This window comes from Aspergillus ambiguus (assembly GCF_047715705.1).
Source record: "Aspergillus ambiguus strain CBS 117.58 unplaced genomic scaffold BDV59scaffold_14, whole genome shotgun sequence".
Classification (NCBI taxonomy): Eukaryota; Fungi; Ascomycota; class Eurotiomycetes; order Eurotiales; family Aspergillaceae; genus Aspergillus; species Aspergillus ambiguus.
This window is the reverse complement of record NW_027395527.1, coordinates 136,643-150,837: the sequence shown is the minus strand read 5'-3', so window position 1 is coordinate 150,837 and position 14,195 is coordinate 136,643. Positions and strand designations below refer to the sequence as shown.

The 14,195-nt window shown below is 48.2% G+C and overlaps 6 protein-coding genes across 6 annotated transcripts; 2 read left to right on the top strand and 4 right to left on the bottom strand.

Moving 5' to 3' along the window:
- Positions 1 to 353: 353 nt before the first annotated feature.
- BDV59DRAFT_193007 (protein GCY) lies at positions 354 to 1,618 on the bottom strand (the record flags this gene model as incomplete). The annotated part of the gene is made up of 7 exons (XM_073692144.1): positions 354 to 646; positions 700 to 997; positions 1,051 to 1,080; positions 1,144 to 1,301; positions 1,361 to 1,368; positions 1,421 to 1,505; positions 1,558 to 1,618. The coding sequence occupies 7 exons, from the start codon at positions 1,616 to 1,618 to the stop codon at positions 354 to 356; spliced, it is 933 nt and encodes a 310-aa protein (XP_073548252.1).
- Positions 1,619 to 2,494: 876 nt separating this feature from the next.
- Positions 2,495 to 3,802, bottom strand: BDV59DRAFT_201676 (putative isomerase YbhE; the record flags this gene model as incomplete). Its single annotated transcript, XM_073693863.1, has 5 exons — positions 2,495 to 3,021; positions 3,073 to 3,189; positions 3,268 to 3,388; positions 3,437 to 3,477; positions 3,532 to 3,802. 5 exons carry the CDS (start codon positions 3,800 to 3,802, stop codon positions 2,495 to 2,497), a joined length of 1,077 nt encoding a protein of 358 aa, XP_073548251.1.
- Positions 3,803 to 5,087: 1,285 nt separating this feature from the next.
- BDV59DRAFT_207604 (sugar porter family MFS transporter) lies at positions 5,088 to 6,762 on the top strand (the record flags this gene model as incomplete). The annotated part of the gene is made up of 2 exons (XM_073695028.1): positions 5,088 to 5,555; positions 5,626 to 6,762. The coding sequence occupies 2 exons, from the start codon at positions 5,088 to 5,090 to the stop codon at positions 6,760 to 6,762; spliced, it is 1,605 nt and encodes a 534-aa protein (XP_073548250.1).
- Positions 6,763 to 7,367: 605 nt separating this feature from the next.
- On the bottom strand, positions 7,368 to 8,245 carry BDV59DRAFT_177495 (MAPEG family protein). The gene has a single exon (XM_073689616.1). The coding sequence runs from the start codon at positions 8,213 to 8,215 to the stop codon at positions 7,712 to 7,714; it is 504 nt and encodes a 167-aa protein (XP_073548249.1). The 5' UTR covers positions 8,216 to 8,245; the 3' UTR covers positions 7,368 to 7,711.
- A 708-nt stretch (positions 8,246 to 8,953) lies between these two features.
- Positions 8,954 to 10,342, bottom strand: BDV59DRAFT_177493 (sulfotransferase family protein). The gene is made up of 3 exons (XM_073689615.1): positions 10,153 to 10,342; positions 9,894 to 10,089; positions 8,954 to 9,824 (listed from the first exon to the last, which is right to left on the bottom strand). The coding sequence occupies exons 1-3, from the start codon at positions 10,227 to 10,229 to the stop codon at positions 9,522 to 9,524; spliced, it is 576 nt and encodes a 191-aa protein (XP_073548248.1). The 5' UTR covers positions 10,230 to 10,342; the 3' UTR covers positions 8,954 to 9,521.
- A 444-nt stretch (positions 10,343 to 10,786) lies between these two features.
- BDV59DRAFT_193004 (cytochrome P450) lies at positions 10,787 to 12,634 on the top strand (the record flags this gene model as incomplete). Its single annotated transcript, XM_073692143.1, has 3 exons — positions 10,787 to 11,174; positions 11,246 to 12,069; positions 12,137 to 12,634. The coding sequence occupies 3 exons, from the start codon at positions 10,787 to 10,789 to the stop codon at positions 12,632 to 12,634; spliced, it is 1,710 nt and encodes a 569-aa protein (XP_073548247.1).
- Positions 12,635 to 14,195: the final 1,561 nt, after the last annotated feature.

The window sequence follows — 14,195 nt, the reverse complement described above, 5'->3', positions numbered from 1 at the left end:
ATGCGTTCTCCTTAGCGGAATTTAACGTGCCTTACAAAGTTGCGTGTATGCATCGCATGCCGACCATATGCTCATAGGCCGCGATCACCGCGATGATATGGTCACTGCACTAAATCCCTTTGGATTATATCAATGGCGAGAAACAAAAAAAAAAAAAAAACTAAAGGTCAATATTGGGGGGAATCTTATGGATATGGAAGATCTGCTCGACTACTCCATTGTGAAAGGATGCAATTTTGAACAGGAAGGACATTTCTTTTGTGCATAGATTAACAACGCCAAGAAGCTGTGCGGAAGAAAATAAAAATAGGTACAGAAGGTTCTGAATTGGCAACAAGGTCTATGGATTCCATCTAGCTCTGCGACTCGACGGGGCCGTACCAGTCAGCGAAGCCTAGATCGAAGCCCCACAGAGGCGTGTTCAACCGTTTCGCTTTGCCTTTGGCAGCCAGATTATCAAGTACGGACAAATCCTCCTTGGAGAGGGAAATGACCTCCTTATTGCTGAGTATACGTTTCTCTGAGACGGATTTGGGAAGAACAACGACGCCCTTGTTGACATGGTAGCTGATAAGGATTGTCGCGGCCGATACGCCGTTCTTCTCTGCAATTCGTCGGATGTCTGAATCCGACATAATTGGAGCACCTAGCAGGATGAGCACGTATAGCCCTAGGATAATATAGCTCAGTTAGACTCACCGGTAGAGCCGAGAGGGGAATATGCCTCCATTAGAATGCCGAGCTTGTCGCAGTACTGTCGGAGTTCGTGCTGCGGAAGGAAGGGGTGAAGTTCAACCTGGTTCACGGCAGGCACGACCGTCCACTTCTTGCGAAGCTCCTCCAAGTATGGGATGGACCAGTTGGCCAGGCCAATCGCCTTGGCCTTTCCTGACTTGTAAACTTCTTCCATCTGACGCCAAGTCTCACTCTGATCCCACGTCCGGTCGACCGCGCGGGTACCGTCCGGATTGACTGGAAGAAGAGAGCTCGTTTCATTCTGCATATAAATAAGCTCCATTGGACTCGAACGAGAGGCTACGGGACTCTTACCGGAACTAACCGAACAGGCCAGTGAATAAGCTGGTTGTATCAATTAGTCCGCACTATTGTGGTGTTTGTTTCAGTATGGGACTTGGGACTTACATAGAGGTCAAGATAGTTGGTGCCCAGGGCATCAAGGGTCTTTTGAAGACCCTCCTTGACGTTGGGCTGGTGAGTGTTCCAAAGTTTACTAGTGATGAAGATCTCTTCACGAGGCACGCCGCTATCCCTGATGCCCTGGCCGACTTCGTTCTCGTTGCCTAAGGATGTCACTATCCTAATTCGTTGGACCAATCGTTCCTCATGCGTATTATCTCACCATAGATCCTGTGTCTTTGTTAGCGGGATCTAGAACAAGAAGTCGAATCGCAAGGCTCACAATGCCGCATCAATGTGACGATATCCGTTCTTAATGGCGAAAGCCACTGCTTTTGACACCTCTCCTGGTTCGGACTTCCATGTTCCTGTGCACTATATCAGTCAAGCCCTGATCCCTCTGAGAACATTATCACTCACCGAGGCCGACGGCGGGAATCAGGGCGCCCGTGTTGAGCTTGAAATGCGTGGGAGGAGCCATTGTGGTATGGAATGCTGGTAGCTTTTGATTCGATCTCCCCTTTTGCAAGATAACTATGGAGATGTAACAATGCAGATGTAGGTAAGGGCCTTTTTTTAGGCCTACCGCTCATCGGAGATACGTAAAGCGATGCGGAGCGTCTGTTATGTGGTCCCTACGGAAACAAGTTATTGTTTGAAAAACCGTAGTGTACAAAGTATAACATCGGTGCCCATTTTCAGGGAGATCGGGCTGAAAGCTGGGGCGGAGATAGTCTGTCGGACTTATTGTGGCGGGTAGACAGACAGTTATCCCCGGTTTCCCAGTTAGGCCCCTGCCACAAGGTCCGATACGAGCGTTTCGGTATGGAAACCAAGCGGCCTATTTCATCAGCGTGAACAGTTGTTGAACTACTACTACGTTACTGTTATTTACGCCGCCCAATACAACAGTTGTAGTAGACATTGTGAGGAAGATGCGCATCATCCCGCTCACGCTTAACGCCGAGTGGAAATACTCCTACTTCTCAACAGATCTGAGCCATTACCTTTCTTGTACGGTGTGGAAACGCCACAGTATCCTAATACCTGGGGAGTGGGCTGGAAGTGCAATTCCTAGAAGGAGATGTCATCTCAAACTATAATTCTCTCCAGAATTATATGTGCGGATACAGTCGCAAAACTAACTTCGAAATGAGACATCCGGTCTATAGAAACATAACCAAACTGCGGCCTAGATAAGAAGTCTACTACCTACTTACATTATGAACACACAAGTCACAAATGGACATGACGAAAGTTAATTAACGACTTGTACGCCACTCTGGCATAGTAAAATCCTCATAGATGATTGGTAAAATCAGATGCACCTCTCGTTTCTGTATAGACTATGTTACTTCTATAGCCATATGGCGTGTTTTATTCCACTTTCTAAGCCCTTTTTCAAGCTGGCCACTAGGGTCCACACGTCGCCTTTAACGCCACTAATTTCGTAGACCTCGACGCCACCACCTTCTTGTCCAACCACAACGACATACTTGCCGTCGTTGCTGAGCCGCATGCCGCGGATAACATCGACATTTGTTCGCACGTGCTTCATGGCCTCGACCTTTCTGCCATCATCTGAGAGTAGAATGATGGCCACATCATCTCCTGGTGGTATATCCTTAGGAACATTTCTGAGTTGAGGTTCGCGCTGCGAGATGTGCCTTTCCCACCTATTGCTGACATAGAGGACATTGGGAATGGAGGGGTGAAGACAAAGCTCAGCAGAGTCCATCATGGATTGGTGATCTGGATGAACAGTCGGAGGGATTATGTTCGGTGCAAAATTATCGATCGGAGGAACGGCCTCTGCGGGCCCATCTGACAAGTCAAATGCGAGGACAGTGTGCGATAGCTCCCCAATGACATATATGACGGTCTCTGTATCTGTTCAGTTGATTTAGACACCAGCGTGGAGCTGTAGACACATACCATCCGGAGTCAACACGGCATGTCGAGGGCCTGTTCCGGGAGGACACTGTAGCCAGCCGCATATATCAAGCTCCATCCCATCGCGATGTAGGATCCACACCCGGTCCGATCCCAGGTCTGGGGCATATAGTAAACCTCGTCTGTCTTCGAGTATCTGGTGTATGTGGCATTGTCGCTGTCGGCTTTTGTTCGGACCTTGCCCAACGGACTCGTACGGGAATTTCGGCAGTATTTCTGTTCGGCGGACGTCTTTGAGCAAAAGTGTTTTGGTGCCAACGTGGGAAATGGGATAAATGGCGACCGAACCGCCCAGGTACTGCCTATTATTAGCTCAGGCAGCGAAGCAAGGTTCGCATAGACTAACAGTGGCAAGCGCAAGTGCAGAGCCATCGCGTAGGGTGGTAACTATCCAAGAGATATTAATAATGAAATACAGAAAGCAGTAGCGCAACATCTCACAGTGACCAGGTGCTCCCATGGTTGGCTGCTGACTGGTAATTTTGCAGGTCTTTTGTGCATGATCTATTTCGAAAATGTACAGAAGACCAGACTCGTTACCCTCAGATAGCCCAACCAGACGATCAATGCTCCCTTGCGAAGATGAGAGTTCAACCCAGGAAGCATTAAAAGGGGCCGCATAATTGGCCAGAATGCTCAATTCCTTTCTGTCGAGGTCGAGAGCGAGCGTGGTGAAGTCGGCTCGTTCACCAGATATCAGAAGTTTGCGCATGGCATGCTAAGCAGACTCAGGAGACCGTCCCGAAAAAAAATTGCAATAACGTTTAACGTACAGATCCATTCATTCTCATAAGGTCAGCCTGATAGAACGAAGCAACCCTCAAACGTATGCAGCCTGAATCAGCGCTCTATGCTTATAATCTGGAAAAGCTCTTGCTCGCAGTTGTTATGGGAAAGGATTGTATGAGAATCTGTCTATACTGAGGCTCTTATGTCCGACGTCCGTCGGCTGGGACCCGATCGGTGGTCGGACACCGCCAAATGTCCGATCGGCATCCCCTTTCCCAACTACCCCCTGATAAAACACTCTATTCCTTCCAATCGATTCCTGATTTCGTTCACGATGTAAACATTCAAAATCTCGTTGATATCTATAGTCTGCTTGAATTTCTTACTTCTCTTTTGCCTAGCAGGTTGGGGGAAGGACCGTGTTGGACAAATATACCCTGCGGACTATAATCCACACCTTGCCTTCCCAAATCGTTATGTCCGATCACTACCACGTGTCTCGACCGGCAAGCTCGCACGGCCGTCTCCACAGCACAGAAGATGCGGGGACCCCACAAATTGCTCAATGTGGTGGACATCGGCCAAGGCCAGTTACCAGACGGTTTTTTTACGGTCTTCAAGCGTGATAGTTCTTACAAAAAGCCCGCCTTAAAGGAAGCGTTATACGAAGTTTGTCATATACTCCGTTTCGGTAGAAGGTAAACAGTTCTAGGTGGCAGAGCGCAAAACAGATTCTGCAGGTATCATGATGACGCTAGCCCCGATACAAAATATTGTGTGATTCATTGCATGCTAAGGGGCTAGGAGTAGATTGTTCTACAGAAGGCTCACCGTGATGGTCATTCATGTGTCCGTTAAAGTCCGTCAACTTGATCGGACTGTAGCATGTTCTCAGAAGACACATCCCGACGCCCCAACTTACGCTCTTCCTGACGGACAGAAAGGGCCGATAGAAACTTCGCCTACCAAATTCCTTACGTCCGATAGATTAGTCTGTTGCCAATGGACGATCGACAGGTCTAAACCAAGATTTTTAGTGACAAGCCGGGAGTAGTGATCACGCCCTCAGGTCGTCGTGACTGTCACGGCATAGTAAAATACCCCATGGCCGCAGCAGAGCTACGGGCCGGGGTAACTTGAATGAAGTGTCCTCTGTTGGTCCGCTCCACTAGGTGTACCCCAGGGCCGGGTTATTTAACAATCTGGTCCGGCCTCTTCATTCTCCACAAATAACTATCTTTCTCATGGATACCAATTCACGAAACGCAATGCAGCGACAATTCAAAGGGGATGACCCCATGGCGGAACACCATGAAGGAGGCTCCATTGACATCCCCGATATGATTCCCGTATACGGGCCCGACGGCGTCAGAGGGCTCGTCAGCTCTGGTTACGTCCTCGGAGCCGCCTGCCTTGCGTCGCTGGGGGGATTTAGTTTTGGATATGATCAAGGCGTCATATCAATTATCAATGTCATGCCTCAATTCCATGGGGCTATCCCGCAAGCGGGGACCGACTTTGGTAAAGGGTTCATGACGGGCATGTTGCTCCTTGGCGCGTTCATTGGCTGTATCTTCATGCCTTACCTTGCAGATAAGATTTCCAGAAAGTGGGCCCTGACCGTGGTCGTCGTCATTTTCGATATAGGTGCCATCATCCAGACCGCTGCTCAAAACTACGGCATGTTGGTCGTTGGGAGGACCATTGGTGGTATTGGCGTCGGAACGCTGGCGATGGTGTGTATTGGTATCCTGGATTGCAATACACCCAACAGAGACTGCTTGCTGATAGGCATGACTATTCAAGGGCGCTCCGCTATATATTTCTGAAATTTCACCACCAAACCTGCGAGGAACCCTTTTGGTGCTGGAATCCATTTCTTTGGTTTCAGGTGCTGTCGTTGCATATTGGATAACATTTGGAACAAGATTGATTGACAGCGGGGTATCGTTTCGTCTCCCCTTTGGCCTGCAGATGGTTAGCGCAACTCTCCTCGGACTCTTCATCCATTTATTCCCCCATTCACCACGTTGGTTAGCTCTTGTTGACCGCCATGATGACTGCCTCAAGAGTCTGAGCAAGCTGCGTGGTCTACCACAGTCAGATGCAAAAATCCAGGCCGAGTTCAGAGGAATCATCACGGAGGTTAGATTTCAACAACTCATTGAGCAACGACAACACCCTGGAATGACAGGTATAAAACGGGAGGCTATGATTTGGATGAAACTCTTCAGCCGACGGATGTGGAAAAGAACAGCTGTCGGTGTTGGCGTGACATTTTTTCAACAATTTGTCGGAATCAACGCATTCATATACTACGCCCCCACTCTCTTCGAATCGATCGGCCAAAAGGGAGAAATGTCGCTGATTTTGTCCGGTGTCTTCAATTGTCTTCACCTGATCACGGTTATTGTCTGCTTCCTGATCATCGATAAAGTAGGTCGGCGCCCCTTGGCCATCTTGGGTGGCTTTGGAATGGGAGCATGCTACATCGTTGTCGCTGTTTTGTCCGCTCTATATGGGCCGGACTGGGCAAACACCTCGGCAGGTTGGGCCTGCGTGGCAATGGCTTTCCTTTTCATTCTGATCTTTGGAAACACCTACTCGCCCCTCGGTTGGGCTTTGCCATCCGAAGTATTCCCCAACGCGATTCGTTCAAAGGGTGTTGGACTGTCAACTTGTGTCAACTGGCTGTCCAATTTCATTATAGGAGTTGTGACTCCCCCGATGATTGCTAAGATTGGCTACGGCACGTACATTTTCTTTGCAATCTGGTGCATTCTTGCGGGTATATGGGCCTTTTTCTTGGTGCCCGAGACGAGCGGAAAGACCCTGGAGCAGATCGACGAGGAATTTGGTGATTTTAGCAGCCAACAGGAGAGAGAGATTATGGCAGAAGCTGCTTCTGCAGCAGCCTTCTGTGACAGAAAGCCAGTTGTGTGATTGTATATAAGAACAGTCTATGGACACTATGAACATGCTTGGAATTTACTCCACGTGGAGTGGAGAAAACGCCTTACTGCCCTTGTCCATTGAGTCCTAGCTTGGTGGGTTGACTGTTATGCTGGGTAATTGTTTCAGCTAGCACATACGACCATAGGGTGTCGAGAGCAGGGCTTCCCGTGTTCTCAGCCGTTACTTAAGCCAGCATTATGAACACAGTTAGTCAAACGATACCTAAGCTCTTGAGTGCTTGCTGCTTTATGGGTGATGGACGCTAAACCATAGGGTAAGTGTAGGTGAGCTGGGTAATACTATTCATAACTAGGGTGAGTGGGGTGAGCGAGTAGGTAAGGGTAAGTAAGTAGGCTATCAGGTAGGCACATGGATTCAACGTCTAACCATTGGCACCACTATGTTATTTATTCGTCTATCCATTCATTGATTGAATTATCATTTCATTGGTTATTTAATCACTATCCATCTGAGGCATATCACCATTTATTCAACCTCTTTCTACTATGAGTCATTATACACCTACTTACTACCATCCAATGAACCTAGGCTCATATAATATTCAACATAAACGAGCAGCTAGTTTCTTTTAGCCCTTAACCTCTGCTAGGAAGATCGCAACACTACGTAACTATGTACTGACATCCGTAGGTTGTCGTGGTCTACTCACGTAACTGACAAGCTTGATCAATATATTCAATTTATTGAAAGTAAGAGAGTAGCAGAGAGTAGGGGAAGAGCTTGTGGATTTCGCAATGCATATCCAGAATGGGTAACGCTTCCTTCTAGCTCTAAAGTAGAACTATGTCAGCCCGCCTGGAAGTCAAAATCGCAACACCACAAACTGGTCAGCAATCGCTTTTGTTTGCTTTTTCAGGTTACAAAACGTATTGGGCTGCCTTCTCTCAGAAACACACCGAGTCATAACAGCCAGCTATTAACTTAACTGGCATCCAGCCCTCCACAGGAGATGCAAACAACTAATATTCCCGACCCACCATGCCACACTTCGTAAAAGACTTAAAACTGGGCGATCAACCAGAATATAAATGACCCCGTAACTGATACGGGCGAGGGTGTAGGTGATACCCGCAGCATTTATAGTTTGTGGGGGCACACCGGCATACGAAGCCATTGTCACAGCTGCCACCAGCAGTGCGAAGTTCTCGACAGCATTAGCCTGGGCAGCTTCGTTTCGACGTATCATGTTCAGCTGTTTCTGTGTTATTTTCCCCTCGCGAACAGCTGCGTCCCCGTATTTGTTTAAGTCCTCTCGCGGCGACACATTGTGGTCGATACCGTGATATTGTTTCAGGTGACGAGGAGCGAGAATCGCGTAGGCTAAGACAAAATTAAATATCAAACAAGCAGGGCCATAGTTGGGAATCGTTTCTGAGAAGCCGGATTGAGTGAGTCCGAGAGCGGTATAAAGGGAAGGCATCGCGATTATGAAACTGCGTAAATTTAAGAGCTGCAGGGGATAGAGATAACAAATGAAGGCGCTTGAGGTCAGATGAAGACTATTTATGTCTTGCCACCCTGTTCGGAAAATAACATGTCAGATTTTGGCGCCGGCGCCAATCTAATTCAGGCCAAATATGTGATTGCTGACAGCGCTAAATGATCAGAAGGAGGTCGATGGATATATGCTATGCAGTATCGGGTAATACCAGCCGTACCCAGAATGGCCCCCGGCCATTAAAATCGTAATAAAGATATTTCGTTGTCTCGGAGCGCTCCGGCGGGTCCTCCACGAGGTCGGGATGGTACTCTGCGAAGGGGTGCATGTATAGGCATCTAATTCTAGGCCAATTATGTTCGCAAGTGGCATCTAGCGCTAGACGGTGTACGTACGTGAGAATTTACGAAGTCTGGAGTTCGGGAATAGCTACTGAACCCATTTAGAAACATGCTTGAGTCTACATTATCTCATCACCGTGATTGGTTGATCTTACACTACGTCCCACTTTCCGGTAGACAGCACTCACTGGAGGGCACTAGATCCGCCCACAGGGGAGCATATCAGCGACCACTACTCCTGGGCTAGCTACCAGGTAGGCCACAACAAATGTCATCGCACCTTACTGCTTGTAAATCTCTGGGCCTAGCCCTGCCTTCAGGATTTTATACGACCTTATACCCGAGTACTTTACTATTCTAGGGACTGAGTGCATTTCTTCTCATCTCTTCATTCACAGGGTAGGACCAAGCTTCTATGCTTACGTGGGTGGCGCAGGGTGATGACTCGGCAGAGTAGCTGACCTGATTATGTATGTTAGAAAGGATTCCTTCCAGCACCGGCTACCCACGTCGGACATTCGAGCCAGCCGCCCCACTCAACACCTTAGATCTGTAAAACGATAGTGGTAACGGCTTATAGATCATTGGAACAGCTATATTTTGATCAACCCCGAAAGTACCTCCATCCAGAATAACCAGCAACTCCAAGCGTCGAGACAGTAAATGCGCCTAGCTTGATCATGGCAGCCCTTGTCCAAGGCGCCAAAACATTGATGCGTAGCTCTTCAAACATCTTTGGGTTGTTGGGAGGAGGATATTCTTCCTTAGGGATTGGGACACCTAAAAACGGACATATTTGCTCCCAACCTAGACCATTTTCCAACTTGACTATGAGGGTCCTGTCTTCTGGGAGGACTTGCTTCACTGCTTGGATACTTAATCTTGAATGTCAGTGTCATAAACCATCCGGAAATAAAAGACGTTTCAACAAAGGGTGGCAACACTTACTACTCGACGTAGTTTCTGCGGAGATTAGCTTCGTTACTGGTGTCACCCTTGTTGGTGGTATCAGACAGGACCCAGTATACCAACTGGTTTAGACGGAAAAAGGCTCGGAGATCCTTGTGAAAATATTTTAGAATACTGGTTGGTAAATTAGAGGCAATCTTGACATTATCCCCCGCAGTATTGTTGACTGATTTCACCCATGCGTCCGGGTCGCGTTCGGTAAGGATAAACTTAATGTCAGGATCTGTGGCGTATTCTTCGAAGACTCTCGTTCCGAGGTAAGAGGGAACCTCTATCAGACACTTATAGTATTCTTATTATTAACCGTGTCATGTAAATCGGACATTGGGGACAACCATAGTAGAACTCACATCATAATTGGCTAACCACTTATCAATGTCTTCTCGATTGTAGCGTTTGATACCCGAGAAGGGATTATTATTCGCGACAACCGCCTCTGACATTATTCTCATGTGGGAGGCACCATGATTCATAACCATTTCTGCGAAGTGGTAAGGGTGGTAGCCTAAGGTCTTAACGGCGCAATAGAGACTTAGGGTCCCTGTTCTGTGCACAATACGGAAGTGAGAATGGATTAAACACCAAGGAGACTGGTTGCGTACTACTCACCTGCTACAACTGGCAATGATAAGCCATTTCTTCTTCCTATCGCTTGGTTCGGGCAGTTTGTCGATTTCGCGCGACATTATGGAAGGGGATGTGAATTACCGTTCACAGCTTACGGCCGAAAATCCTCGAAAGTAATCCTTTAAGAGGAGGACAGACTAGTACTTATAATCTAGCGACCAAAGTTGCAAAGTGGGCGCTGTCATAAGGTTGAGTTGGAATTGGGGGCCTTAACTGTAGGCTGGCTAGTCTCATTGGAGGCTGGTGGAGACTGGGGGGCTCTAGGCCATGGAAAGAAGTTGCGCTAAGCCTTCTCAACCTTGTTAGACGCTCTGATATACAAAATCCTGTAAACCATACTAATATCTGACGTGTGGAGCCTTAGGACAAGTCCTTTCCAGGCTGCTTGTCTCCAGTCAACGCAACAACAGGCTATTCTTTTCATTTGATATCCCTATTCCTCCTTCCTTCGGAATTTTCCCCGTCTTCGTCTGCTGCCATTTTCCCTCCCATTACTATTTCCCTCGTCCTAATTGACCCCCATCTCAATCCCACCCTTCCCACAGATAGTAGTACTTTCTTTTACTTTCGCAGCTCTCTATTCACCACTCTTACCCAGTTTTTACTGCCCATCATTATGCTTTTTGAATCCCTGGGCTTGCTCGCCCTCGCCTACCTGGTATGGAGCATGGTGACGATGGAAATCAACTACCGTCGTGCTTCAACCATGGGGATTCCCTTAGTGCGTCTTTACATCGACCCTCTGAATGTTCTCTGGATGGTCCTCGAACCCATTGTCTGGCCCTGGCTTGACAGGCTTCCAATAAATTGGCGTAAGTATAGTTTCGGTCGCTACTCTCGCCGAGGATGGTACTTCGCCGATCGCGGCGAGTCTCATCAACGCTTCGGGCCCATGTGGGCAATCGTCTCCCCTCGCGATATTTATATCAACGTCGCAGATCCGGAGGCAATTCATGATATCTTCCAACGACGCACTGACTTCATCCGGCCTAGTAAAATGTACAGTATGTCCGAATCATCCTAGTATGGATTGTGATACTCTACCCCGACTTATTAACCCAAGTTCTTGGTTAAGAGGCACTCGAAGTCTACGGACCGTGTATTTCGACAGCTAGCTGGAATGACTGGCCGCGGCACCGAAAGGCCCTGGCCACGCCGTTTAACGAAAGCGTTATGTCCTTCGTTTGGGATGAGAGTGTGGAGCAAACCCGCCAGATGCTAGAGGTCTGGGGCTCTTCTGTGGATGGCCGTATTCCCAGTGTTGCAAAGGATCCGCGCACCCTCTCTTTGAACGTCCTTGCCGCCACGGGATTCCGCAAGTCATTCACCTTCCGCAGTGCCAAAGATCGCGAAGTCAAGCATGAATCGTCTGCCACTTGCGAGAATGAATCAGTTGGTTACCGCGACGCACTCCAGACGGTATTGGATAACTGTATCCTCCTTATGGTCATGCCTCGCAAATTGTTCACTCTGCCTTTTGCCCCTCAGTCATGGCATTATCTTGCCAAAGCAGCCACCGGTTTCAAGCAATATATGGTCCACATGCTGGATGAAGAGATTAAAGCATTGAACACGGGAAATTCTGGAAGCGGAGGCCTGATGACTTCATTTGTTCGCGCCATGGACCTGAAGCAAAAAGAGGACGGGGAGCATAAAACGAGGACAAATGGATCACCACCCAAAGGACTCACAGTTGATGAAATTTTTGGAAATATTTTCGTCATTAATTTTGCGGGCCATGATACAACCGCTAATACATTGAGCTTTGGCTTACTATTGCTTGCAGCGTATCCAGAAATCCAAGACTGGGTCGCTGAGGAGCTGCAAAACCTTCGTGAAAATAATAAGGGTCACTATGGTGAATTGTTCCCACGGCTGATTCGTTGTCGCTCTGTCTTGGTACCCTTTTCCTTTCCCCTCTTCCCCCCTTCCTGATTTTCGCTGACCATGTATGCTCGTGCTATAGCTCGAAACCCTTCGCCTCTACCCCCCAATCCTCTCATTACCCAAATGGACCAACGATGAGCCACAATCGCTTAAGGTAGGTAATAGAACAATCATGGTTCCTTCTCGCGTTGGAGTTCACCCCAGCCTTCTCAACATGCACATTCACCCCCAGTATTGGGACGACCCGATGACCTGGAAGCCGTCACGCTGGATAACCAAATCAGCTGCATCGGGTAAGACCTTGGAGCAGATCATCAACCCACCTCGGTGTACGTATTTCCCATGGTCCGATGGACCTCAAAACTGCCCTGGGAACAAGTTTTCGCAGGTTGAGTTTGTGGCAGTAATAGCGACTCTCCTACGGGGTCACCGTGTGGACGCAATTCCGAACCCTGGAGAAACCCCCAAGGAGACGCGTGCGAGGGTCTTAGCGACCACGAGGGACGTGGATATGCAATTGCTACTGCGGATGAAGGATGCAGATCAAGTACGTCTGGTGTGTCGCCGGGTGGTCTGAGGGTTCAAATATAGGGGAGTCTTCGGGATATAAAGACAATGTTGACGGGATAAAAACCTAAGGGGGTGGTTTGGTTAGTGGTGTTTTTTTTTTTTTTTTGGGCAGCACTAGAGGAGAAGTTGCGAATGTTTTGTAGAGACATTGCAAGTCAGGCTTTATATATACCGCAAGTGTCAAATCAGAAAGTACTTCCACAAAGCGTGTTAATCGAGAGTTCGATATGCAGCTCCTGTCGGCTATTTATATTGCGACGATGTCCTCACGCCGTGTATGACCAGGCGCTTGATTCGCTTCTACAGCACTAAAATTTGAGATAGGTTTTTTTTCTTTATATTATCATATCTTGCATAGTGCCTTTTAAGGCACCGAGTCATTCTCATAAGCCTCATGTTACAATCTCGGTTATATCCAAAGAAGGTCTGACGAAGGCTAATATGAAGATTCAGTACACGGTTCCCGTACCCTACGGTAGGCAAATTTAGGCGCCGGCACCCCAGAGAAGCGGCACCAGCTTCGATCTTCCAATCACGTCTTTAGACTAACTATACCCAAACAACCAGAAGGGGTCGTATTGACAGAGGATAGTAATCTCGGGGTTAGAATTGAGTTATGACGAGCATAGCCGAGTCGCAGGCTCTGGTGATTCCATCCGGATACGGTCTCCAAGAGTGCATCGGGATCAGCCGGCGGTTCATGCGGTCGAGCAGCCAGTTCCCGCAGATCCAGGACGAGCGGCAGGAGTGCAAGCAGGCCATCAAGCATGCCATCATATCAGCCAGATCGATGATTCCACCGACCCTATATAAAGCATTCGTCGGCCCTGGCCGGGATTAATATGGCACCCAAGTGACCCTGGTCGGGATTTGTATGCATCCTCGCTGACCCTGGCCGGCATTACTATGGATCTACGATCGCTCCCGTCTAACCTTGAGCCTAATCATTCTCTCAAACCGCCCCCAACTGCGACGGCGAACCTCCCTGATTATCCCGTCGAACACCACCAATTATTACTATCACCACTATCCAACCGCCATAATAATCTATCATCACCACCACCATCACTACTCCTCCTATTCCTACCATCACATACCCCCGTCATCATTCTCGTCGTCCAACAGTATTATTGTTTCTCTACTAACATTATTCTCTGATCTCGATTATTTATCAGTCTTTCATTAAGAAATCTCGTCCTTACCACTCAATACAGAAAATCATTCCTGCCCATTTAAGCGATGGGCGACAACCCCGACCTTCTATCGTCCCATCCCCCTGCTTCGAATTCACTAGAAAGAATCCTCCACCCGGTTAGCCGTAGAAATTTTGCATCATCGTTATCTAGGGCGTTCTTCAATTTCCAACTCTACTTAGCACGCAGTTATACGAATAATACGACACAAAACCGCTAGATCTACATCCAAGACGGCAGCCGGCGGAACACAAATTTAAGAGAAAGCTAGTCACCTTGTTGGAGGCTGGGGCGCCTACGGAGAGGCCAACCGACATGCGCATCCGTACTCTCGAGCCATCATACGGTGTCCGCAAGCCTAGCTAGTAGAGTTGT